This window comes from Squalius cephalus (genome assembly GCF_949319135.1).
Source record: "Squalius cephalus genome assembly, chromosome: 2".
Classification (NCBI taxonomy): Eukaryota; Metazoa; Chordata; class Actinopteri; order Cypriniformes; family Leuciscidae; genus Squalius; species Squalius cephalus.
The window spans coordinates 49,121,725-49,147,917 of NC_137123.1; the positions used below are offsets into that span (position 1 = coordinate 49,121,725).

At 36.7% G+C, this 26,193-nt stretch overlaps 2 protein-coding genes across 6 annotated transcripts; one reads left to right on the plus strand and one right to left on the minus strand.

Moving 5' to 3' along the window:
* On the minus strand, positions 1-7,910 carry primpol (primase and polymerase (DNA-directed)). 3 transcript variants are annotated; one of them, XM_079857227.1, is made up of 15 exons: positions 7,825-7,910; positions 7,368-7,504; positions 7,101-7,289; positions 6,917-7,011; positions 6,604-6,742; positions 5,630-5,777; positions 5,453-5,504; positions 5,133-5,269; positions 3,300-3,462; positions 3,080-3,174; positions 1,995-2,081; positions 1,733-1,841; positions 1,556-1,638; positions 1,067-1,113; positions 1-960 (listed from the first exon to the last, which is right to left on the minus strand). In XM_079857227.1, exons 3-15 carry the CDS (start codon positions 7,281-7,283, stop codon positions 724-726), a joined length of 1,575 nt encoding a protein of 524 aa, XP_079713353.1. In that variant the 5' UTR covers positions 7,284-7,289; positions 7,368-7,504; positions 7,825-7,910; the 3' UTR covers positions 1-723. The 3 variants fall into 3 exon arrangements, with proteins under 3 accessions (XP_079713353.1, XP_079713354.1, XP_079713355.1); XM_079857228.1 differs by lacking the exon at positions 7,368-7,504 and having other exon boundaries at positions 7,101-7,327; positions 7,825-7,902; XM_079857229.1 differs by lacking the exon at positions 7,825-7,910 and having other exon boundaries at positions 7,101-7,298; positions 7,368-7,463.
* Positions 7,911-8,247: 337 nt separating this feature from the next.
* ncapd3 (non-SMC condensin II complex, subunit D3) lies at positions 8,248-24,921 on the plus strand. 3 transcript variants are annotated; one of them, XM_079897797.1, is made up of 35 exons: positions 8,248-8,323; positions 8,710-8,861; positions 8,987-9,149; positions 9,327-9,502; positions 9,679-9,849; positions 10,122-10,183; positions 10,719-10,806; positions 10,889-11,022; positions 11,178-11,250; positions 11,719-11,844; positions 11,968-12,220; positions 12,345-12,383; positions 12,471-12,578; positions 12,667-12,740; positions 13,694-13,828; positions 14,788-15,008; positions 15,122-15,313; positions 15,521-15,618; positions 16,460-16,569; positions 16,656-16,763; positions 18,184-18,292; positions 18,556-18,657; positions 18,747-18,985; positions 19,085-19,164; positions 19,265-19,402; positions 19,530-19,663; positions 21,014-21,210; positions 21,289-21,399; positions 22,161-22,331; positions 22,456-22,589; positions 22,758-22,825; positions 23,184-23,225; positions 23,321-23,383; positions 23,522-23,585; positions 24,141-24,921. In XM_079897797.1, exons 1-35 carry the CDS (start codon positions 8,272-8,274, stop codon positions 24,211-24,213), a joined length of 4,260 nt encoding a protein of 1,419 aa, XP_079753923.1. In that variant the 5' UTR covers positions 8,248-8,271; the 3' UTR covers positions 24,214-24,921. The 3 variants fall into 3 exon arrangements, with proteins under 3 accessions (XP_079753923.1, XP_079753925.1, XP_079753924.1); XM_079897799.1 differs by having other exon boundaries at positions 12,348-12,383; XM_079897798.1 differs by having other exon boundaries at positions 9,682-9,849.
* Positions 24,922-26,193: the final 1,272 nt, after the last annotated feature.

A 26,193-nucleotide genomic window follows, 5' to 3' on the forward strand; every position in this document is an offset into this window, starting at 1 on the left:
CAAGTCGTCACAATAATTTTTATTATTTATACTCGCTTTTATGGATTATCAGTTGCAGAGTTTCAACTTAGTTTTCTTCAATTGAAATTCAATTGAATTGCCTTGTCACTGCAGGTTGTAATTTTGGCAAAATATTTAATTTAAGACAACAATCAAACTTTACCGTTAAATCAAAACTTTACATTTAAACAATTTTTAAAATAGGTTAAAGCCTTTTACAATGCAACAGATGACATCAAATATTATGTCCCTTTTGAGGATCTTGAAATGGGTCAAAGGTGTCACATTTAGATGATCTTGTCACAATCTTAACCAATCAGATCAACATGTTATGTATTTACAATTTTATAAAATGTATTGCATTGTACTTAAGCATTTGCATTATTTCTCTGCACTATCAATGTGTATATTTATAATCATATAATCATTTCAAATCATTTCTGCTCAGAGATTTGTATTTCTCTTGTTATTTTCTTAAGTTTGCAGTAAAAGGTGCATATTGACATATATCGATCTCTGTAAATAAAACCTGTTGTTCAGTTATATACAGTTGTAATATCCCAAGACAAGTCATCTAAAATAATAATGGAAATGAATGAACATTTGTCTTTAACTTTATATTGAACATTCCGTACGGAAACAGAGTTTAAGCACATATTTTACAAATGAATGTATAGAAAGAAAGAAATTCATGTATTGCACTATAGTAAGTTAATAATGGTGTCATTCACACTCAGTCACTGCCTGGAGCAGAAGCTCATCAGGTACCTCTTCAGTGGTGCTTTCTACTTCCTGCAAAGCTTCTAGATAAGCAGGGTCATCAGGCCACTCTCCCCAATCCTCAGTGTTCGCAGGCTTGGCAGCCGAGGAGGACTCTGCTGAAGCATTCATGGGTACAGAGCTCTTGGCAAGCTCAATGTTCCCCAGTTCATCCGTCAAATATTCCTGATCCTCTTCATCCTTAAGATAAAGAAAGGTGTACAAGTCAACACACAAACATGTACTCAGCCAAATGTACGGTTATGTGAATGACAGGTGTCTCCAGACGAGGTGAATCCTGACAAACCTTCATCAGTAGGTGGCTCATGCAGACCTCCTGAGGCAGTGGGAAGCCTGAACATAGAAATGCCACCATATTACAAACAAACCCTTTTAAATGCAATATCATTCCCCACAAACTTTCCATATCTTAACATTCTTATTTTAGTATTATTTATATACTATTATAAAGTTTCTTAACATTTTTAATTAACATTTATTTAATTTTTTTAATTGTATTTGTTTCTTGAAAAAAATGTGTTAATTGTTTTAATTTGCAACTTTACTTCAGCTTAAACCTATAACAGTTAGTTGCCAACAAAACATTTTTAATATTAATTGAACATTTGAACTTGAACAAGTTTTTCATCAAATATTTATATCTGATTTTCTTTCTTTTTTTTTTTTAAGTGACCTAAAATTACTTGTAATAGTTTTAGGTAACAACAACAACACTGAAATTCAGCCTATCTGGGAGCGTAATATTATCATCTATTTATTCCTCTATGGAGCATACTGGAGGATCTGAAGTTCTGTCTCCTGCAGTCAGGGTCATGGCATCTCTGATACCACACTTCTTCTTTGAGATCCACCACAATCCTATCAAAAAGAAGAATAAAGAGCATTCGTAATTTGTTGCAAATCATCAAACAGAGAATGTAAAGCAATGCAATTCACAGTGATAGAGACTCACATGATGTTGTTGCTCTTGTGGAAGCGCTTCACATTGTGGCACCAGCGGAATTTCTCAATGTCATAAACCAGCAGCTGTTCAGATGCAAAGTAGTTCCATCGCCGGATACCTGTTTGGGTTAAATGTGACATTCATTTAACAAAGCATTCAGCTGAAATAATTCCTTTTGTGAAAAACATGCCTTCAGCAACCTGAGGGTGAGTAGAGAATGACAATTTTCATTTGAAAGAAATGGTATACAGATCGTTTTTCTCCTGCTTACTTCCTTGAATGCCATCCTTGCACACGAGTGTCAGCACAAATTCATCCACCTCTTTAAAAGGAGACGGCTTCTGTTCACCTAACAGATCTATACAGAGAGGGCGGAGTGAGAAGTGTCTAATTGTAATGAACTGTCAGTGGTGTGAAAAGTAAAACATGACATTACATTTATTTCACCCAACAGCCACCAGGCTAGTGAATGTTCAATTTCATATATATAAATGCACATTATACAGTGTATTTAATGCAAATTGTAAGCAAACTACATTACAGCAATGACCTGAGATGGTTAATTCTGAATAAATTCACTTACCCAATCATTTTGACCCGATAGTTAATTTTTTTTTTTTTTTTAAATAGTGTCCATCGGAGTGGTCCAAGACCCTAGGACTTTTGTCACACTTGAACCACAAATACCCTTTTTTTTTATTTTTAATGGATTAAAGTAGTTTTGTGGTTGAAATTTAAAAAAGTAACAAATCCTTCCCTCGAGGGTCAATGTGACCCCCTTAGAAATGAATGGAATGCGAGGAATACTTCAGTACACATAGAAAAAACTAAAACTGCTCAAAATTCAAACTTTACCAAAAAATTAAGTAACAGTTTATTTTACAGTGTCCTTGTTACATGTAACATATGTACATACCATAGTACTAACAGTAAATTATGCATAATTACATGAAACTAACCCTCAACCAAACCCTAATCCTACCCTAACCCTATAGTAAGTACGTGTAGTTGCTTAATATTACTCAGTACTTAAATATATAATTACACTGTAACAATGTCACCTTAAAAAAAAGTGCAACCAAAAATTATTTTATACTTTTACTTATGAATTATTACTTATTTATTGATAAAATCTAATCATTTAAAGGTAAATTAAATAACAAAAAAATCTCCAAAAAATTGCATTAAGAAATAGAAAAAATATTACCAAAATAAAATAAGCTTTCTGGAAAAGAAAAGAAAAAAAAGTATAATTTAAGGGCTTCAGGTCATTTTGACCCACGAGGGAAGAATTTGTTACAAAGTGCGAGGGAAGGATGAGGGTAGCTCTTGGTGATGTTAACTTGTATTTCTCACCAGAGCTGTGTGACTCTCTCTGCAGGGTTGAACACAGAGACCCTGCTGTTTTCTTCTGTGGTATATCATACGTCAAAATCCTCTGTCCTGTGAAACTGGTACAAAACAGTAATGTGCGTTAGTGTGTGTGAAAGCGAGAGAGAGACAAAAATAAAATCACAAAAAGCTTGCTCCACCACAGTGTGGACAACATATTTACACAATTTTTGCATACAATTACCTGATGTTGGTGATTAAAGAATCTAGAAATATGCGTTCTTCTTTAGTAGTGTGGTTGCAGGGCTTTGGGACAAACTTGTTGTCTTCTGCCACACTGAAGGCTGCATTCTTTCCCAGTTTGGAGGACTTGTAGAGGCGAAAGTTCCTGTTCTTGGTGTAGACACCTTCAAAAGAGAGCATGGTATTAACATCAGGCATAACTTTCTTGTCCTTTACCTTAATAAACTCTTGCAAAAAAGTGTGCTTAAATTTATTGAATATACACTTGCAGTGTACTTCAAATCTTAAAAATATATTTTCTTAAAAACTGTACTAGCTGGACAGGGCCGTAGAAGGGCAACAACCAAGCAGCAGGATCGGTATTTGCTCCTTTGTGTGAGGAGGAACAGAAGGAGCACTGCCAGAGCCCTACAAAATGACCTCCAGCAGTCTACTGGTGTGCAAGTTTTTGAACAAACTGTCTCCATGAGGGTGGCATGAGGGCCAGACGTCCTCTAGTGAGACCTGTGCTCGCAGCCCAGCACCGTGCAGCTCGATCGCATTTGCCAGGGAACACCAGAATTGGCAGGTCTGCTATTGGCGCCCCGTTCTCTTCACAGATGAGACTGACAAACATGAAAGAGTCTGGAGAAGCCATGGGGAATGTTATGCTGACTGCAAAACCATCCAGCAAGACTGGTTTGATAGTGGGTCAGTGATGGTCTCGCACAAACCTTCACGTGCTCAAGTTGGATCAGAATTTGGTGTGATTTTAAATCCAGCCCTCAATTTGTTGATTACTTTGGCTACCATGGACACATCATTTTGATAAATAAAAAAATAAAATAAAATATGGTGCTACCCTGACTAGGGTGTATACTACATATACATTTAATTGTAAATAATATGCAATTAAGTGTCTGATAACATTAAATTTAGTTTGCACTTAAGTGTATCCTTCTAAAGTATATTATTTCCATAATAAGTATTATTTTTTTCACAAGAGACCATTTAATGTGTTTAATATATTTTAAGGTGCTCTAAGCGATGCTGGGTGACGTCACTTCTTGTTGACGTTCGAAGTATTGTCAAACAAAATGGAGGCTAGCTCGACCCTCCCTCCTCCTCATCCCGTCCCCTCCCCCTCCCTTCCGTGCTTCCTGAAACAGTCATGAATCATTTAGAAAAAACAAACTGGATTTACCCACCTGTCCAGCAAAAACAGAGCCACCTGCATGTCGAATTGGAAGCCCTTCTTCCGGCCGAGTTCTCGCCACCTTTTGAACGCTTTTCCGGGACTTTGCGACAAAATTCGGGACTTCGCGTTCCTTCTCCTTTTCCCTATTCTTTGTTTTTGTTCACCGGAACGTCGTCTCTTTGGTCGTGTGTCGGCCATATCAAAATTCTCAAGAATATACAATTTTAACATTAGTCGTTGTTAGGACATCTCTCCTCAAGCTAACTCTAGCTCTCTCCTCCACTCCCCACACCCCCCCTTTCATGTGTACTCCCACTAACCCCCCAACCCCAAATCATTCTTGTCGGTTATTGGCTGGAACACTGTTTGTTATGTTTCGTGGCCAAGGTTAGGCCAGTTTGTTTTTCTTGCCATTTGTGGAGCCTGGGCTGCCTACAGAGACTGCGTTTTTTTACAGTGTGTTCAGGGGACAGGCAGCTAGCGGATAGTGAGGAGATGTGACAAAAAAAGTTTTGGCCTAAAAAACGTGTGACATCGCTTAGAGCACCTTTAATCAACAGCAAAGAGGTTGGTGTACAGCAGTCCTCTAAAGTCCAGTGTGTCATTGAAACAATGTTTTCAAGACTGTAGACTAAAGAACCAACTTTAAATTCTTACCCAGATCAACAAAAAGTTGTTCCTGCCCATTTTTGCTCTTGACTACTAGAAAGCCAAGATCCTTCTCTTCAAACTTTCTTCTCTTGGTCTGAGATCCATCCACATCATCTCTGTTCTCTCTTGGTGCCTCTGGATTGCTTTAAACCAAATCAAACCAATATTATAACAGAAAGGATGTATTAACACTGCAAAAACATTTTTAAAAATGAGGCTGTAAGAAACTGGTGGAGGGTTTTTACAGAAAACAAGAGGGGCAATAAAGAAATCAGTTCAAAATAATGACTTTAATTACAGCCCTTCCAATGTTTGTCATCTCTCACCTTTTTTGAAGGCTGTTTATAGCAGAATGTAGGATATCATGAATAAATCGTCCTGCAAACACGCACACAAAAATCACAATGACAGATCGTGACAAATATATATATATATATATATGTATTTATCAACCATCAATAGTGTCACTCAAAGCACATGATGATGACATGACAATGACTCACCTACATGGGAGTTGTCTTTGAAGGCAGCGCTGGGAAGCATGAAGATAAGATGGCGACTAAACTTCTCAGAGGTGCTGGAGTCAAGATTAAGGACGTCTTTTGCAGAGCAGCGTAGACTATAAACCTCCTCTAGCTTCTCACACACATACTGTTATTGCATATTGAGGAAATTACATGTCTAGTTATGAAAACCATTTTAAAACAAGAACCGACAAATCACCACACCACTTTTCAAAAGTTTAGGGGCGCCAGAAAGATTTGTGTGTGTGTGTGTGTGTTTTTGAAAAAAGCCTTTTTAAGCTCACCAAGGCAGCATTTATTTGATCAAAAATATATTAAAAACAATAACATTGTGAAATATTATTACAAGTTAAAAAAATGTTTTTTTTTCTAAATGTAATTGATTCCTGTGGTGGCAAAGCTGAATATTCAGCATCATTACTCCAGTCTTCAGTGTCACATGATCCTTCCAGAAATCATTATAATATGCTCATTTGGTGCTCAAAAAACATTTCTTATTTTTATTCATGTTAAAACAGTTGTACTGCTAAATGTTTCTGAGGAAACATTATATTTTTTCCCTATTTTTTGATAATTAAATGAATAGATAAATAATGTTTAGCATTTAGCATTTTTTAAATAGAAATCTTTTGTAACAATATTTCTTAACATTAGTAAATGTATTAAATAATATGAACTAATAGTGAGAAATATATATATTTTTACATTTAATCATCTTTGGCAATGTTAATGAAAAAAATTCAATTGTTACATTTTTGTTCAAGTTCACAGTGCATTAACTAATGTTAACAAATACAACTTTTAATTAAAAATGCACTAGCAAATGTTGGAATTAACATTAACAAACATTTGTTTAATCAATTTAATGCGTCTTTGCTGAATAAAAGTAGGCTATTACTTTCTTTTAAAAAAATCTCACTGACCCCCAAACTTTTGAATGGTAGCATATTTACCTGAATTAGTTTTGCCACCATAATCTTGCCGTCCAGGTGCGTGTTGGTGCCTTTGTGAAACTCTAAGTCAAAGTAGAGTTTGCAGACGGCTCCTTCCAGAATGACCTCATAGCAGTGCATCAGAGACTGTCTGTGAGTGCTGAAGAGACACAGATCTCTCATTCACCTTCAACAATGCCTCTAAGTGCATGCACATTGTATTAAAAATGAAGTGAAAATAAACAAATAATGTGCAAAGTAACTATTCTGTAGCAGATTCTTTCCATGAGTAACTTCCCTAACACTGATTTATCATTATATATGTCACAGTTACCTGTAATAATGCCAAAGTTCACTGTAGCTGGTCACAAGGAAAATCCTCTGTCCAGCACCACTGCCTTCCTTCTCAAGTGAAAATATGTGCACGTCCTGACAAATACAGAATAAAAGAAAAACATTTTAAAAACAGCTGATGATATACTTTACTTGTACGGATATCTAACAGCTAATGTCTAGACCTGTTTTATGTGCTGAATGAAGCCGATGGCTGCGTTCTGGCGTGGGAACAGTCTCCAGACAGAGGAGGGCTGCCATGGCCGGGACAGACGTGGCTTGTATGGACTGCACAGAGGAGAAGACTGAAAGGACGAGGCTCTCTGCTCCAAAGACTTCAGCCTATCCTGCCACTTTCCTCCCATCATCCTTGCCTCAAAACACTGGAGTATGATTAAATCTCACTCATGCTCTGTGATGTGATCATCAGAGGACAGTAATACTGAAGTCACCTGTGAGCAGGTAAAAGTCCAACAGCAAATGTACAGTGAAGGCTTCTGGTACAGCAGATGTAATTCTGGGATATTACTGGGCTGGTATATGAATGGTGAAATGATTAACTATCAAGAATGTTGGCCATTTCTGAATCCTAAATAGACAGAGAAACAAATGAATAAAATGTTACTGGTTTTGTTTATGTAAATGCTTTATGCCAGACACACAATGTGTTACTAATACACTGTAAACAATAAATAGATAGATAGATAGATAGATAGATAGATAGATAGATAGATAGATAGATAGATAGATAGATAGATAGATAGATAGACAGGGGATAAAACTGAACAATAAATTAAAGAACATCGAACTGCATACAGTAAGTTACAGGTTAATAAAACATATATATGAGTGCTACATTATACATTAAGAAATAAGTGCACTGCACATACACCTAGTTTGGTTGCTTACTTGTATTCTTGCTTTATAGTCCTTTGTTATCCTTTGTGATTTTGTTTTTACGTATTGACAGTCTGAAGCACTTCCTCTATCTGAGCATCACAGCGGCTTTTTAAGGAACGCGCGTAATTGTGCGTCACAGAACGAAGCATTGCGCATGCGCTAGATGCACCGAGCGCGAAACGGAACTTGTTTAAGATCATGAATATTAATTAGTTGACACCCCTCATCGTTATTAGAAGTTATTTTCTCTTGTTGTTTAATTGTTTTATTATTCTTTTTTGGAGATTAGTACCATATATGCATGTTATCATACTGGTATTACAGTTAGGTTTAGTTAAAACGAAAAAAAGTCATTTTCTAATTAATATTCATGAGGTAGTCCGTGAATGCCGCAGTGCATGCCGGGATATGTGACGCGAAGTCCCACTGTTGTTGGCGCGTTGTTTTGAACGAAAGATGGAGTTGATACGTGCTCTGCAGTTATTAAAATTAAGCAGCGTGTCTTCAGGTATAGTGTCTTTTTTGTCACGAGCATGTATTGGGAACAAATGCTAAATGCTTTTTTGAGACTCATCGTGTGTATGTTTCTATTAAACCTCAAAATATGTTGAGCTGCAACTGACACTGTCATCCCGGGGGTTTGTTTTGGTTTCGGGTCATAGTTTGTACGTTAATATGCGAGATTTTAGGTTTTTTTTTTTTTAGCGAAACATTTTGTTCTGCTATATCCAAACTCACTGTCTTTTCTATCTAACGTTTAACTATCCGTTCAAACTGCCATAGTGTAAATCGCATGCTCATAGTCTATTTTAAAACGTAATGAACTGCCTGCATAATGTTTGTGCATCATTAGCCTCAGTGTACATATGGTATTGACTTGTTGAAATGTTTCAGACTGGGTGGATGCAGTGTGGGATTTCGAGTTCACCGACACAGACCCTCTTGACCCTGTTATTGAGGAGGAGATAAAGGAAGACCCTGATGTTTTCAAAACAGTCTACATGCAGCTTCTGACCTTCTCCAATGAGGATGATGACAATACACAGGTATAACTGCGATTTCTTTCTGTTTCACCTCACCAAGGGCTTACACAAACATAATCGATCAGTTTTGTTATTCACTGCAATGTAATCTACTTATGATTTCTTGAACATGTATTGTTTTCCTGTAGAGTGTCTGGGTGGTGTTTGGTGAGAATGGTGTCTCCGCAAAAACTTTGGTGGCTGTCCTGTCCTACTTCATCCTTAGTGCTAAAGCCAAAAATCCCAGTCTTGAACAGAGACTGTGTGGTCTACAGGCAGCCTCTCTATACTTGTTGCTGCTGAAAATACCAGGTCAGATTGCAACAGATTATTAATATAGCCTAGAGCAAAAAAAACTGATTTCAAGTTTGTTAGTGATGTCAAGGACCTGTCACCCACAACCAAAATCCCTGATCCTTCTATTTTAACATAACACTGTCAGAATTTCTCATTAGTTTATTTAATCTTTTTTTTTGTGTCCATCTTCAGGTAGTGTTGCGAATAAAGTGTACCATCAGATCCTTTTTGATACCTGTCTGAACATGCCCCTAAAATGCTGGCCTCAAGACTCTGGCAAGAAACGCAAGAAAGATTCTCTGAAATGCTCCCAAGGTGACCCCAAACCTGGAAAACGATCCAAACCCCCAAAGAAAACGTCAGAAGAGGTATAGTATTTTTTTATTTAATTATTTGTTTGCATATGTGACATTTACACTCATCATCTTTAAAAGTGTATTTTCCTACTCTGACACCTTCCCCAAAGACTAGATTCAATCTATCTGTCAAAGATAGTGTTGACAGTGATGTCATGTATTGCATATTTTTGTGTTTTGTTTCCCAGCAGATGGAGATTGATGACGATGAAGATGATGAAGAAGAGGGGATGTACTTTTCTGCACAGGATTTGCTGAAACTAAGGGAGAGCATTGTATCACTGGTTCGCACACTTCTGAGACTCCTAGAGAGAATTTCGCTTCGAGACAAACCTCAGAGTGCTGACAGTTGTGTTCAGGTCTGTAAATGATGTGAGATGTGTGCCAGCCTCACCCAGCATTTGTGTGCTTCTTGTGGTAGTTAGGGATTGGTCTTAAAAAGAAGGTTGACCCCTTTGAAGTGTAGATAACGTTCTCAGAGCATATTTGTCTCCGCAGAAAAGCAGCGTTAATGTATAGATTTGAGTATGGTTAGAACACTTTCACATGTTGATATTGAAACCAACATTTGCATTTTGTACAGTTATACTAACAGAATGCTGAGATTTCGTACATTATTTTCATTTTTCAGCTTTTCACTGAACTTACCAACTTTGAACCAGTTATTGGAGATCTGTCATTCTCTCAGGAAAGGTAAATGCACAATTAGAAAGATGAGGAAATGCATTACAGCATTGTTTTAGTATTATTTGTATACTAGTTTTCATTAAAAAAAATGTGTCTGTCATTTTTATTCATTTTTTAATATTTCAATTTCAGTTTGTTCCTAAGGCAAGATTTACAATTGTCTTTTAGTTTTTTTCTCTTCAAATTTAAGTTTGTCATCTAATGTTTAAAATTGACTTCATTTTAGATTTATTTGTTTTTGGGGTTTTTTCTCCGCTCATGTTTGTTTGAATAATGAGTGTTGCAGGTCTGTGTTTTATTGGTTGTTGTCTCCCCTCTACGCTCCCAATTTTCCACAGATTTGCACACCCAATTTCTAACGACCAGACTAAATCAAACACACACAAAAAAAAATAGTTTTTTTATTTTGTTTTAGTTAAAAATATCAAAACTGATGCATTTCTTCTTAAAGAGTCTTTTACACAAATACATCTGACTTTATATCAAGCTTCGCAGCCTTCTGAGGTTTTGTGTGTGTGTGTGTGTGTGTGTGTGTTTACAGGAATGTCGACCAATTAGAGAGTCTGCCTGAGCTGTCCTATCATGGACTGGGGCTACTCTGCTCAACCATTCATGGTGAAGGAGATGAGGTGTGTGGAGTTACTTCAAGAAGACCACTGTATTTTGGTTGCATGATTACATTGCTTGATCATTGTATGTTGTATTATACAGTGCCGTCGCCGAGTGTTCCGCAAGCTACTGTATGTGATTCTAATGATGAAAGCACAGGAGAGATCCAAGCCATGTCTTCTTGCTCCATCTCAGGCTGTCTGTGGTGCCAGAGACCAGGCCATCCTTTTCATTAGGTTAGTGACTCCAATTCACTTTCATATAGGGAAAGAGTTTATTTTTTTTAAATGACACACAATCTCTAAATGTATTGTGTTGGATTTACTTTGTCCCCCAATATTTCTTTAGCATTGATACTGAGAGTTGATTCTATCTGATTTATGTGTTCTAGTCATATTGTTGATCAGCAGAGGGAGGCCACATTGCCACTTTTACGGATCATTGTGCAACACATCTGCCATCAGGTATATTTTATTTTAAAGGAACATTTTAATAAATAATTTCATTTGAATTATTTCAGTTTTGTCTTTATTGACTCTCAACCCTCATGTCGTTCCTGATATATTTATTATATAGTTATTATTTTCATGGAACACAAAATTAGATTTTCATAAAAATCTACATACAGTTACATATATGACATATTATAGTGACCTCAGCTGTTAAGCTTCAAAACAGACAAAAAGCACTATTAAAGAACCATAGAAGTAGTTCATACAACTTGTCTTATATTCCAAATTTTCCAAAGCTATATACACATACAGACATCATTATTCACTATCATATCGTTCATGCAAGTCATTATGCAGCTCTCAAATCAATTCTAACAACAACAGCAGCTTTCAGTTTTGGGTGAACTAACCTGTGAGGTGTCGCCATTAAAAAAAAAAAATCTTCCATGTAATTCCATGTAACTCATTCTGGGTTTTTAGATGGTGGAGAAGTCTGAATATCGATCCAGTGGAGCACAGGCTGTTGGGAAGCTGATGGCTAAGATGCCGTGCCAGGACTACGCAGCCATCGTTAAGTGGCTCTATAACTACTCCCAAAATAACAAGGTGAACAGTCAGTGTGACTATAACGGCCCCTTATTTGAGCACAACTTGACATTTGCACAGATTATTTGATATTTGTCAATGCACTGGTCTTTTCCTGATTCCTGAAAAAAACCTTCTCTACAGGTGGCATTTAGAATGTTTGCGCTTGATGTTACCATGGTCCTTCTGCAGCAGAGCGAGAGGGACGTGGACGACACAGTGGACCCTGAGCTTGCTGTGTTCCTGTCTCACAGGTTCCTGGTCCACAATATAATTTACAATCATCGTAATGACGTCTCTCCCACGGTCAGAGGTCACGCATTGCACTGCCTGGCACAATGTCTGGAGCTGGGTTCCCAGAATGCCACAAAATGTGTGCATGAGCTGTTCTCCAATAGTATGTATATTACTACAGTACTGTAACTGTACATCTCAGTGTAAAAATGTTTGTATATGAGGGAATTCTATTCTTTATTTGTAACATGCATTTGAATACTGATTAAGCACATTCTTTTTTTCAGCAGGTGCTCAGACTATGCTGGATTCAGCCCAATCTGAGCGTAAGATTGTATTTTGGTACTTAAAATGAAATTAGGTAGATGGATTTTTATAGTCTGTGATGGTTCAGTGTGTGTTATGTTTTTCAGAAACACTGAAAGGTCAGAAAACTGCCCTGACCTTCAGAACCATTGAGCTTACAAAACACAAGAGCATCACTACGACCAACAGGAGCGGTATGAATACGTCTTTTCAGAGTAAGTTTAACTCAAATAGGCCTTGTCATTTTTAAAGAAAAATTTTTACATCACTATTTCTTTATTAATTTTTTGTATTTACTTTTAGATGAGGAAACTATGGCTCTGTTTAAAAAGCATGTCAGTGATCCAAAAACCAATGCTAGAAAAAGTGCACTGGAGGTATGAAATACATTGTACACTTTGTAACATCTCACATTTTCCATATATTATACTTATATTATTAAAGTCAATGTTTATTGCACCAAAACGGTGGTATGTGGTAAGTGGTATGTGACCACTTTCCACTATGGTCTATAAAATAGGGGGGGTGGTGTGGCGCAATGGATAAGACACTTGCCTTTGGTGTGAGAGACCCGGGTTCGAATCCACTGTGAGACACCAATGTGTCCCTGAGCAAGACACTTAACCCCTAGTTGCTCCAGAGGCGTGCGACCTCTGACATATATATAGCAATTGTAAGTCGCTTTGGATAAAAGCGTCAGCTAAATGAATAAATGTAAATGTAAATGTAAAATAGAATTCCAGTATGGTTTTTGCTGAATTACCCAATAAATTACTATTTGTGATTGCTAGATCTTTGACCTTCAGATACTGGTGTAGCTCAGGGTTGGGTCACGATGTGCGATTAGTCGTCCAACTAATAATATTTCTTTTTTTTAAAGAAATGTATACTTTTATTCATCAAGGATGCATTGTTGATTAAAGTGACAGTAAATATATGTGCGTGGTTACAAAATTCTATTTCAATTAATACTGTTCTTTAGAACTTTCTATTCATCAAACTCAAAGGATCCTAAACAAAAAAAGCCTCACTTTTTCCATAAACTTTCTAGAACTGTTTATTGAGCTCCAAATAAGCTGTTGAAAATTCAGTATGGCTATTACAGGAATAAATTAGGAATCAATTATGGTAGAAAACTGTTACTGTAAATTGTAATATTTCACAGTATTACTGATTTTGATCAAATAAATACAGCCTTTGTAAGACTTCTTTAACAGAAAGCATTAAAAAAAATCTTACTTTTTAATGGGAGAGGCCATTCGTTTCATTGTCTAAACTGTATAAAGCAAGCAGATGTATCTGATCGTGTGTCTTTCATGTGTTTGTGTAGACCGTCATGAGTCTGCTGAAGCATGGTGTGGTCTCATGCAGTGCGGAGAATCTGAGTATACTGTCGGAGCGCTGCAGGGATCCTGCTGTCTCAGTGAAGAAGAAAGCCATGCAGTGCCTTATGGACCTCCTCGCTGTGAGCACCCCCTTCCAACCTCACATTACAACATTATTGCTGCATCTAACAGATGGATTCATACTATCTAGTATCTGTTACGACTTACGACCAATCAAATGATTAGCTAGTCAAAACAGTCAAACTTTTACCTGTGCCTCTCCATTTTAATGTTTACAACTGAGGTCATGTTTAAATTCTAATTCTTGTGTTTTTAAGAACTTGACATTTATCCTGTTTTTCCTCACGACTTCTCTTCAGCTGGTATGGTAGCTTTCTCTGACAAATAAGATATTAATCATATTTGTTTACTCATAAATGCACAATTTTACCCACAAAATAATAACATAACGAATTAAAAAAAAAAAATCATGATTTTAATTTTTTTCACCCATGGGAATGGTGATGGCCTGGCCAATGAGGGTTTGCCATATCTCTTAAGGCCCGTTAATAACAAGAACGATAATTATAACTATAACTATATTAGCGTCCATACCAACGCACAGTCCTGCTGGTTGTCTACTGCCACTTTAAATGTTTAAGGATTCTGATTGGCTGTTAATGTTTTTAGACTTAGAGACTTGAGATATACAAAGACGGTGCTCTCATATTAATAAATTGGAGAAACTACAATGCACAATATGGCGGAATAATTCCCGCCTTCTAAATAAAAGAGCCAATCGTTGATTGATAGTCATCTCGTCACTGGAGCTGCTGTAAGAAGCTCCGGTTGCTATAGAAACAGTACATTTTCTGAGAAGCATGCTTTTGACTGCACATAAATCTTTTTTAATGCTATTTTATCATAAGAAACCATTTCATGATTTATTTCAAATATGAAATTGAATCGTAAGCTTGGTAAACAGCTTTGGAGAATTTTGTTTCCTCATTCAAAGAGATAGGAGCTGTACTTGCATGACTGACACGCGTGGTGTATCATTGTCCTATAACATTCTTCCTTTCAATTATGATGTGTCCAGGCTCTGCCTGAAAATAGAGAGGTGCAGGAGGCCTGGTTGAGAGGAGTGTTACCGGCTGTCATGGACTCTGAGAGTTCTGTGCAGGAGAAAGCTCTAGAATGTCTGGACCATGTCATCATCACTCACATTAAGAATCAAGGCAAATATCGGGATGGCGACACCTCTCAGAGGCTGGCCTGGGATTTACTGGGACTGATGTGTGAGAAGTGTCAAGACCTCAGGTTAGTAACACGTTGTCCTAATCATCTGTGATTACAAGTGTGTGACATATCTCCCCCTTTCTTTGCTTTCATTGTTTTATTTCTGTCCTCCTCCACATCCTTCTCTTCTGTAGCCGGTATTTCAGCAAGGCTTTCAGCGTGTGGGCTCCACAGCAGAAGTTCACTCCTGCCTTTGTGAACTGTTTGCTGTCTCACACAGAGGGAGAGAGGGCCGCTGCTGCCTGGCTGCTGTTAGCTAAAATTGCCAGTTGCTCTCCTAAACTGAACTACTCCACCATTCTGGATACCTGGGAGAATACTATCAGGTCAGAAAACAGAGCTGAGGAAGTGGAATTTGTTGTGCCATCAAACCATGTGGTAAATGTGCAGACAGTTATAAAGGAAAGAGGTCAAAGAGTATGTAGTGTTTTTGTGAATATTTTATTGTAATAGTGTAAATGGTGTCTGCTTGCTTTGCATGTGATTTTGTTCTAAAATATTTTTTTTAATGATGTGTTTGTTTTAATTATCAGGTCACCAGTTGTTTCAGTTACAATGACCTGTCATATCTTGAGCGTTATGGGTGACATTGCCTCTAATATCAATGATGACACCAAGGCCAGAATAGTTGGTAAGTGTTGTGTGTCGGGACTGAAATTATTGTAAATGCGTCAAAAAAATTACTAATTGTGATAATAATTAAAAATAGTCGCCATTGATGACAGGTGGTGTGGTTTCATCTTACTTGATCTGGTGAGGTTGCATTAGTTTATTATATCATTAAGGAGCAAACAAGTATTGTGAGCCAGTTCCTTTTAACCTGAAACTGACTTGTGGTTCAGTGAGTGTGTAAGACCAATAACTTATGAGTTCAAGACTTTTTAAGTCAGGTTGGATTCAGATGAACTCAGAACCGCTATTGTTTCATTTGTCCTTAAGGTTTTTTAAACATTTTTTGAAAGAAGTTTCTTATGCTCAGAAATTCTGCATTTTTTGTGGGAAATAGAAATACTATTACAATTTAAACTAAAATAACTATTTTCTATTTAAGAATATTTTAAAATTTTACATTTATTCCTGTTGGCAAAGCTGAATTTTTAGCAGCCATCTTCAGTCTTCAGTGTCACATGATCATTCTAAAATTGAAATCATTCTAAAATACTGATTTGGTGCTCAAGAAACATTTTGTATAATCAGTGTGAAATAGACATTTGTTTTGTAACATTATAAATATAATGTCAGTTTCATGTGTCCTTGCTGAAAAATAAAATAAATAAATATATTACTTTAAAAAAGACAAAATCTCACTGAGCCCAAACTTTTGAATGGTAGTGTAGGTTAGACAGTCTAATTACCTACTGGCTAGTAACACTGGTAATTCAGTTAAAGTTACACATTCAAAACACAGCTTTGTAAGAAATGGAATTTTAATTCAAATACTTTACAAATGTGTGCATGTTTTACCTGTGTAGATGATCTGATGGGCTGGTTGAAGACTTTCAGTCTGCCTTTGGAGGTGATCAACTCCTGTGTGGATACTCTGGTCAGGTTTGGAAGATCAGACAACACTCAGGACACATTGGTAAGATCATACTTCCATTATACATTGCCAAGAAGCCCTTATTAGATGTATTTTATTTATACTTTCTGTCTTTGTGTTTGTTTCAGAGGTTCCTGGATCGTTTCTGTGGAGAGCTGGTCTCTGTTTGTGAGAGTTATCTGTCTGGTGTCATTCTACAAGAGAAAGGAGCTATGAACATCAATGAAGACCTTCTGGTACAGACAGAGCCTTTATTCAGGGGGATAAATCACACTTTTTTCATTGAGGCCTAACATTGTTAAAGTTTTTGCAGCAAAAACAATCAATTTAGTTTTACATGTCTATTTTTCACCCTCTCTGATCCTTCTAGTTAAACGGCTGTTTTGTTTTGTTTTTCTTGCTGTTGTGCTTTTTAAATCAGAAAGCAACAATATAGTGTCTGTTTACACCTGGTCACTTCATGCGTTTTCTCTGATCGGAAAAGGAAAGGTGTACTGTAAATGTCCTCCGAAATGCTCTCAAGACTGATGGTTTCAGGAGGTGGTTTCAGACTCATTCCAAACGAAACTGGACAACCGAAATGCATCTGGCTGTTGAAGCCACATATGTAAATTTTACTTGTGTGAGAGTGTGTTAGGCTATCGGCAGCCAGATATGATAGTGCTACTGCAACATGCAACGCCACAGATATGGCCCACCTCAGATGAGCAGCTGAGCATTTCTTCAGCAAGCAGATGCTCAAAATGCCGCATTGAACTGTTTAAGAGGGAAATGGCTTTCTGGGAAGAAGCTGTTCCTGTGCCCTAAATGTTTCAGGTCACTGGGTAATGGAACGTCTAGACACAGGAACAGCTTCTTCCCACAGGCCATTTCCCTCTTAAACGGTTAAATGCCTCCCAAGGCAGAAGCCTGTAAGTGCAATACTCTGCTGCTTAGTGCAATATCTTTGTAAACTTTGATATTTATTCATATTACTCATAATACTGTCTTTCTTTATTCTTTTATATATTTTTAAGAAATATTCCTTGTTTGTGCAAGCATTCTGATTCTGAAACGAAACTGAAAGTTCGATGTCGCATCCTGAACATACAATAATCATACAAAAATTAAAAATAGTGAGACTAAATAATCTTAGAATAAAAATAAGATGATGCCGCTCTCTGTCCTATTGATGTCTTTTGATGAGAAATTAGCTGATGATAAATAATATGCAGATCTTATTGACGTTAAATTTGCATATGGTATGAGAATTGAAGTTCGGATTTATATTTGTTTTGCAGTGACTCATTTATGTGGCTGAGTTTTTCAGTTTTCACATATCAGATGGTTGTCTGATCAGTAAAAGTGACCAGGTGTAAACAGGCCCATTAGCTTTATAGTGTTAATGCAATATCTAACAGCCACTTTATAAACCTGCATTACATTATGAAAGAAATCACAAAACTATTGCTTTTGAAATTTGCCAATGAATCAGACTTAAATGATCATAAACCTTGTTAAAAATGAACGTACCTTTGACTGTGTGCATTAAACTAAAAAACGAATCTCAGAGACCACAACTTATTAAAAGCGTTAAATAAAGTGATAGTTTAATTTACATTTTGCATTTTAAAATGGCATGTTTATATTCCCTTCAATGTATCCTGTGTATCTCAGGTGAAACATCTTTATACACTTGGTGCCACTTCTCTCCATTGTCCTTCTAAAGTGGGGAAGAGAATTTTCCTTCTGGTTCAGTCTGTTCTAACTCCTTCAGAGCAGCTAGGTGAGGCCATGACTTTTTTTTTATTTTATTTTTTATTTTTTTTTGCTTGGTATGGATGCACATCTATCCCAGGATTCTTATCATGTGCATGTGTCATTTCAGTAAATCACATCCAAGAGCTTTTCAGAAATCTGCTATAGCTGTAAGCACAGATTAAGATGCAATTTACAGCTGGTGTCAATATCATGGTCTTGGAATAAAGCTTTAAAAACATCTGTCTCATCAACTGCATGTTTTGTTTTTTGTTCTGTGTTTTCTTTCAGTTCCTGCTGAAGGACATGAACTGCCTGCTAGTCAGCCTCTGTCTCAGTTCAAACCCAATTCCATGCCAACAGTGGTCCGAGCTCATGCTGTTATCACATTAGGTGATAAACATTTACAAACCGTTTCTTTTTTTTTAGATGCACATTACCCAGCTGGCTCAATGTGATTATATGTTCTCTCTGTGTCATAGGTAAGCTTTGTTTGCAGCACGAGGAACTAATGTTGAAGTATCTCCCTGTGTTTGCGCGGGAGCTGGAAGTGGGCACAGAGCTGGCCGTGCGCAGTAACGTGGTGGTGGTGATGTGCGACCTTTGCGTGCGTTACACCAACACAGTGAGCCGATATATCCCAAACATCTCAGCATGTTTGAGAGACAAAGAGCCCATCGTTCGAGAACAGACCCTCATTATGCTCACCAACTTACTGCAGGTACTCATGCAAGACCCTCCAAGCATTTCTTTTCTTTTTTTATCTGGCTGTGTCAGATTCTTTAAATGTCCTGCATTGTGATGTTTTGCTCTTCAATAGGAGGAATATGTGAAATGGAAAGGTGCGCTGTTTTTCCGCTTTGCTATTGCTCTTGTGGACCAAAATCCTGCCATTGCAGAGTAAGAAATATGGCTTCACAAAGAAAAGCTTATTACAGTGCAGTTTCTTTTGCCATTTAATATAATGTTGTTGTTGTTTTTCGTTTGTTTTGTTGTTTAGTCTCTGTGAGTACTGCCTGGTTGACCTCCTGCTTAAGAAGAGTCCCCTCATGTTTTCCCAGCATTTCATTGAGTGTATTTTCTACTTCAACTCTTATGAGAAACATAAGAAATATAATAAATTTCCTCAAACTGAGAGGTACATTCTGAAATGATCCATCGTATGTTCAGAAACAATGTTTAATTTCCTTTCCCTTCATGGGAGGAATCGACTAATTTGGAATGCTAGGAGTTCTGAAAATGTGTTTTGGTTTGTTTTCTGTCAGTGAGAAAAGCAGATTTTCTCTGAGAGGACACCAGAATCAAGGCAAACGCTTCAGGATCTACAGGTTCCTATTGAAAAACTTTACAGATGAGCAACGCTTCAATATCACCACCAAAATCTGCCAGGACATTCTTGGTGAGAGCTGTTTGTGATAGATTGCTTTCTGTGGTGTTTGCATTGTGCAGGGTTTGTACAGATTTTAGGAGTGAAATTTAAGCACTTTTCCAGCACATTCAATGGGCTTCCAAGCAGGACAAAATACAGTGATTGAAACAGTGAGTTAACAAAACTGGCTGGAGAAAAAGACCTTTTTACACCAGAGGCTATGCGATATATTGAAATGAATCACAGACGAATGGTCGTTTTACACCAAGAGCAAAAATGAATATGAAACAAACATTTTAATCTGAATGATTCTGGCTGAAGGAAGTACAAATTCACATCTGTACAGTGCAACAGAAACACACCTTTTCTGCTGCAATACCATTCCAGATATTAAAAGAACAGAACACAGGGGACCCATGACTCGGGCTGCATTTGAATACGCATACGTTCCTACTAAATCAGGGGTGGGGAACGTTGATCCTGGAGGGCTCCAACTCTGAAAAAAACATTCAGCTGCCTGTAACTTTAGTAATCCTGAAGACATTGATTAACTTCAGGTGTGTTTGATTAGGGTTGGAGCTAAACTCTGCAGGACAATGGCCCTCCAGGATCAACGTTCCCCACCCCTGTACTAAATAGTAGGCGAAAAACAGTATGTGACAAAAGTATGTCCGATACTTCTCATAAAAGAGAAAGAGTAGGCAAAAAGTACTGTATGACCTACTACTTCCGGCAAGATTCTGAAGTGTGCATACGATGAACACTTTACTATCCCATGAGGCCACAGGAGAGGATTTATAAATGGCAGTAAAGCAATGTAACTCATGCTGGTAGGTCACATGATAATGACAACATGGCGAATGTAGTACGTCCAGATTACATTCATACTAAAACATGTTCTATATTATATAGAACATGTTTTTTTAGCGGTCGTGAAGTAATTACCTACTAGTAATGAGTACCTACTCATGAGAGTATGCGATTACTGACACAGACTCGATCTTTTAAAAAAAGAAAAATATTTATTAATCTAACTGGAAGTTCTAAGGAAAAATACCAAGCATTTATTTTTAAAGAGGATCTTCAAAATTCAAGGACATTTCAAACATTGAAAACATAATGTTTAAATGTTTTCCAAACTCTTTATGAATCCTGAATAGAGCAACAGCCCCACCCGATCACAATTTTGTTTATCGATGTTTAACCCTTTAACTATCTTGTGTTTTTTTCAGTAGAAGGAATATTTATCCATGACTTATGTAGCTGTAAATCCAATTTACAGGTTGAAAGCAAATGGTTAGGGACTCAACAGAAGATCAGAGAAACACTGGTTTATTACATACAGTAGATGTGACCCTTACAGATGCCTCTCTTCTCCAGCCAGTTTTGTGGACTCTGAGCTGCCTCTGGACTCTCAGGGTTCAGAGTTGCTTGCAGATACATTTGACATCCTCTCCCTGAAGGAGATGAAACTGTCAGCCATGAGCGGCCCAGCAGCAGGAGAGGAACCTCAGGAGGATGAGATGGCCATGGCTAAAGCTGTCTTACAGGTGGCCCAGAAAAAGTTGGTGTCACAGGTGAGAGAACATCCTGAGTGTACATTCTGGGGGTGGTCATCAGATCTTTGTTAAACTTGCCATCTGTCTTATGTGCAGGTCCAAAAGAGAAACTTTGTGGAGAATGTTATTCCTATCATCATCAGTCTGAAGAACATGCTGGAAGAGCAACACTCACCTGTCCTGAAACACCTTATGGCGTACCTACAGGTGATGCATACAGACATGATTAGATATAAGGGATGTGCCTCCCCCTCCCTACTTCTTTAAATAAATTCGTTTTTAATTATTTGTCTACATATCAAACACGTCAGACAAATGTCTTGGGCCATTGCATCTCATCTCAATTTTTTCAGTCAAAAAGATTTATATATAAAAAAAAAAAAAACCTGTAGTGCCGTAATGAATCCTTTTCACGTTTTCATGTTCTCAGAAGCACAAGTCATCGTAATTGAGTAAACTTCCATGGTGGTGAACAAGAGAATACAACAAATAAATATCATTTTTTTTGTTACAATTTGCTCCAGTAAGTAAACTATAGTCCATGATAGGGTTTCTGTGACTTTGCAAAAGAGGGAAAAAATATAGAGAGATTGATTATGGTGGTCAGAAAAGAGAAAAATTCCCTTCCTCAGACATTGTGGTAATGCTAAGGTAATATAACAATATATTCTGTGAAAAGGGTCCATTAGTTTACACTGATTCATCAAACACATCCTTGTGGTAGTTGTAGTTCTTATGTAGCAATGTTTTAATTAACTGACAGATTGAAAGCACACAAAAAATGTGAATGTGTCATTAATATTTTATGACATTAAATCATATGAATTTATTCATACATTTCAAATAAGCCACAATTTAAAAATCAAGAGAGAAGATGAGGCAATTGATCATTGATGTAATTTATGAGTTAATGTCAAGATATTCACACCCATCACAAGACAAGCTTTTTGTTTATGTGTCTATTGCAGGTGACCATGCAGGACTATCGTTCAGAAGTGAAGGAGCTGTTTGCTGCTGATGAGCAGTTGGCTGCAGAGGTGGAGTATAACCTGAAGCAGTTTGAAAAGGAAAAACAACAACAAGAACAACAACAGATGGAAAACCAATTGGCCAACTTCACAATGTCACCCCGACAAAACGTTAGTCAAACATACGCATGCATCGGAAAGTAGCAGAAATTTGACAACAAAGCCTTTACTGCCAGTTTTTGACCTTGTCTCTCTTTCTTTCCTCTGCTTCCCTCCCTTTCCCATTCTTCTTTAGGGTAATGCCATGGCTTCTCCTGCCCAGGCAGCAAATGTTGGGAGGCTGACACCGAGGGGAGGTTTTGCCACCCCTCTACATCCTCATGCTAATAAAGGACCCGCACGAACCCCAAAATCTGCTGATGCTCTGAGGTAAAACTGAGCCACATCCAAGTACAACAGATAACCTGTCACTTTTTAGTTAGATATCACCAATATCAATATAATAATATCATCAGCAGCACACTTTATCTATAGAAATAAGGCAAAAGTGTTATGTATGAATATTCACATCACTTTTACAATTATTCGTTCTCTCAGGCGCCGCACATTTGCAGGCATGGTAACTCCAGTCAGGGGCCAATCTTCCCCTACAGTGTTTTCAACAGGTAAACCAAAATCAGCATTTTCTTTTGTCAGCAACTCAACAATAATATTGCTCATACAGAACAACACAGATCAGTCATTTCTGGGGGGAATTATTTTATTTTTATATATATACAGTATATCTGCAGTACAATAATTAATCACACAACTTCAAGGGTATTTTAGATCATGTATTTTATTATAATTATATTATAAAGAACATCTGTATTATTAAAACAGGTTGGGAGAGCCATCAGTTGAAAATAATTTTTAATCTCTCTCTCTCTCTCTCTCTCTCTCTCTCTCTCTCTCTCTCTCTCTCTCTCTCTCTCTCCTCCCTCCCTCCCTCCCTCTCTCCCTCCCTCTCTCCCTCCCTCTCAGGACGAGGAAAACAGGTTGGGAGAGCCATTAGTACTCCACAGGGTAAGATTAATTCATTTGGACGTCTCCCATAATTACAAAAGTCCATCTTTAGGGAAACCGCTATTTAATTGAGCTCTTTTCTGATTCTTTTTAAGCGAGCATCAATGAAGTGACATTTGGAGAGCAAGTCAGTGCCATCTGCAATGAATCTAGAAGAGGTATGTTTTTGCGAATGGTCATTAACATTTAGTCTTATGGTCAGAAATCTCATTTACAATACTATGGTGTTCAAATGTTTTAAAAACCATTCAACAAGTACTTGGAAATTTGCGAAAAATGGTCAAATGTGTACTTAGTTACAGGTAACAAAGATGCGGAGGAAGAAGAGAGTGTTCTACATCTGATGTCACCAGAGCAACAGTAAGCTTATACATTTCATTATGCATTGAGAGCTAAGCTGAATTTACATTTATTCATTAAACAGACACTTTTAAATAAAGTGACTTAATGAGGGATACAACAAGCACTTCATCTTAAAGAGGCAATAGAAACGAGAAGTGATAGTAATACAAAGTTTTAGACATCGTTCATTAACATTTCAATTAAATGTACACTGTTAAAAAAACAGAACTGCATGCATTTTGCAGAAGACTTTTTTTTGGTTGTGCTTCGGCACTGCATGCGGATGAAAATGGTCATCCTACTGCTCATAAAACATTCCCTACTAGGCTTAAGAAACACCAGTTTAGATAGAAAGGATCTCAAGCTGTCTAGCTGAAGATGTTACTGTAGCTTTCCCCATTAATAGACGAGGTACTTCCTTGAAAATAAATTTCAGCACAGCGCTACAACAACCATAGTGAAATGACCCTTCACAATATATACAGTTTTACAATGAACTGAAAATATTAGATGAAGCATGAAGGTATATTGGTTAAGATTTCCTTTTTTCTTCTTTTTTCTTCCGCCCTTTAGAAAACCAGTGCCCAGGCAGTGGAATGTGCAATCTCCTCTTGTACAAAAACTGAGATCCAAGAAAAGGTTTTAGTGAATGTTTATCTGTGCATTTATTATGATGTAGGATGTATTGATTCTACCTTTCAGTTCACTGTACCTTTATAACAAGCCCTCTTTATTTCACTGTTCTCTTGATAACTCTCCTTTTTTACCATTTCATCGACTTGTCTTGTTTGTAAAAAGGAAATGTTATTAAATGCTTTTGATACTTTGGATCGTATCATGTGGATTTCCTCCAAACCTGGTTATTATATGGAAATGTACTGAATGTGTCTGAAATTCGCAATCTACTTTCCCTGCCGTTCATATGAGTAGAGAAAGTGTGGCAACTAATGATTATTATATGGAGCAGATTTATCACCCATTGGTACACAAGCGTTCTGTTTCTCCTTTATGATGTATTTCTAAAACTGTCTTTGAGAGGTTTATATATATATATAATAAAACATTTTGTCATGCAAGTGACTTTTTTTTAAGGTGTAATCCACTTTCTTGTGTGCTTTTAATCCCTGAATATTATCACCTGTGTCTACAGAGTGGATTACCAGTGTTTGCTGTCTTTATTGCAGATGAAGTGGATCAAATGTATGTGACGAGACATTCATATGAGACATTTCTAATGTTAAAATGTAGCAACCGAAATTCTTTCATTCAGTACTTTAGTGTTTAATACAGCACCTGTGTGTACAAGAATAAAGTTTAATATAGGCTATTTAAATACCAATAAAGTGAGGTCTATATTTTTTTTTTAATCAGTTTTATTTTGATAAACATGACACAAATTACCGGTAATACGATTACATGAAGAGTTTTTACTGTTATAAAAACAGATTTTGGAGCATTAGCATAACTGAAGGTGTCAGAATAAACATGAAATGCACATTGTTGTCTTTTGAAGATCACAGCATATATACTGGTTACGAACAAAATATAATCAGTCATAATAATAAACAATAAAAATACACTAATCAAGAAAAGCATAAAATTATGCCAATACTGCACATGAACAGGCTGCTCCATAAATATAAATCTGATATTTTTCTTTGAAGAAAATGGCAAACCCTACATTTATGAGGACAAAATATCCCCACCAAGATGGCAATGTCCGAAATCCTTTTACTTGTGGGGACATTTTTTGGTGCCCATGAGGAAAACAGCTTAAAAATCATATTGTGATGTTGTTTGAAAATGTAAAAATGCAGAACGTTTTCTGTGATGGGTAGGTTTAGGGGTATGGTTAGTGTAAGGGGATAGAATAGAAAAATCATGTCTATGGAAAGTCCCCATAAAACGAAAAAACATGCATGTGTGTGTGTGAAAAATAGATTAATAATAAATAATTTTTGGAAGTTACATTCAATACGTTCAAAACATGATGATCATGTTAACCAGCATGAATTGATCATATTCCAAATAACATACCAATTGTTGTGTTTCCTCTCACTTCCACATGAGAGAGACAGACACCTTTTGATATCTGTCCTGATCATAGACTGTAAAAAAAGGTCCATGATTAAAAATGGAATTCTGACATCAAGAAACAAAGTAACAGTTTGCTGTCTTTAAGATCTACATTTCAGATTCGGTCTCAGTCAACTCTTTAATGGTTGTACATGGATCATTCAGGATCTATTTAAAAAAAAAAAAAAAAAAAAAACTGCTTTTTTATAATATATGAATTAAATTAATAAATATTGAATTATAATGAGTTTAATTAAATTTGTTTAATTATATTAACAAAAATAGAAGAACAAGAACAGAAAGGGTTGCCTTATTATTAGAATAAGAATAATTTTTCAACTACTTAGCCTATATTATGCTTAACATATAATTTTGGCAGACAAATAATGTTATTTACTCCTATTACTCCTCATTAATATAGCTTTCTATAAATGTTATTACCGTATTTATTAATTAGTACCTTTCTTATTATTTCGTCGACTAGGCCTATTTATTATTATTCTGCTGTTTTGTAAATCATGTTTTACTGTTTGCTGAACGCTGACTGGCT

Excerpts from the sequence above, each read along its gene's own strand:
- ncapd3 (XM_079897797.1), top strand. The coding sequence starts at position 8,272 with ATGGAGTTGATACGTGCTCTGCAGTTATTAAAATTAAGCAGCGTGTCT. Across the intron at positions 12,741-13,693 it reads CTAGAAAAAGTGCACTGGAG|ACCGTCATGAGTCTGCTGAA; the intron begins GTATGAAATACA and ends GTGTTTGTGTAG. Across the intron at positions 23,226-23,320 it reads AGCCATTAGTACTCCACAGG|CGAGCATCAATGAAGTGACA; the intron begins GTAAGATTAATT and ends ATTCTTTTTAAG.
- primpol (XM_079857227.1), bottom strand. The coding sequence starts at position 7,283 with ATGATGGGAGGAAAGTGGCAGGATAGGCTGAAGTCTTTGGAGCAGAGA. Across the intron at positions 1,842-1,994 it reads CAAGGATGGCATTCAAGGAA|GTATCCGGCGATGGAACTAC; the intron begins GTAAGCAGGAGA and ends TAACCCAAACAG. Across the intron at positions 1,639-1,732 it reads CACAAGAGCAACAACATCAT|GATTGTGGTGGATCTCAAAG; the intron begins GTGAGTCTCTAT and ends TCTTTTTGATAG.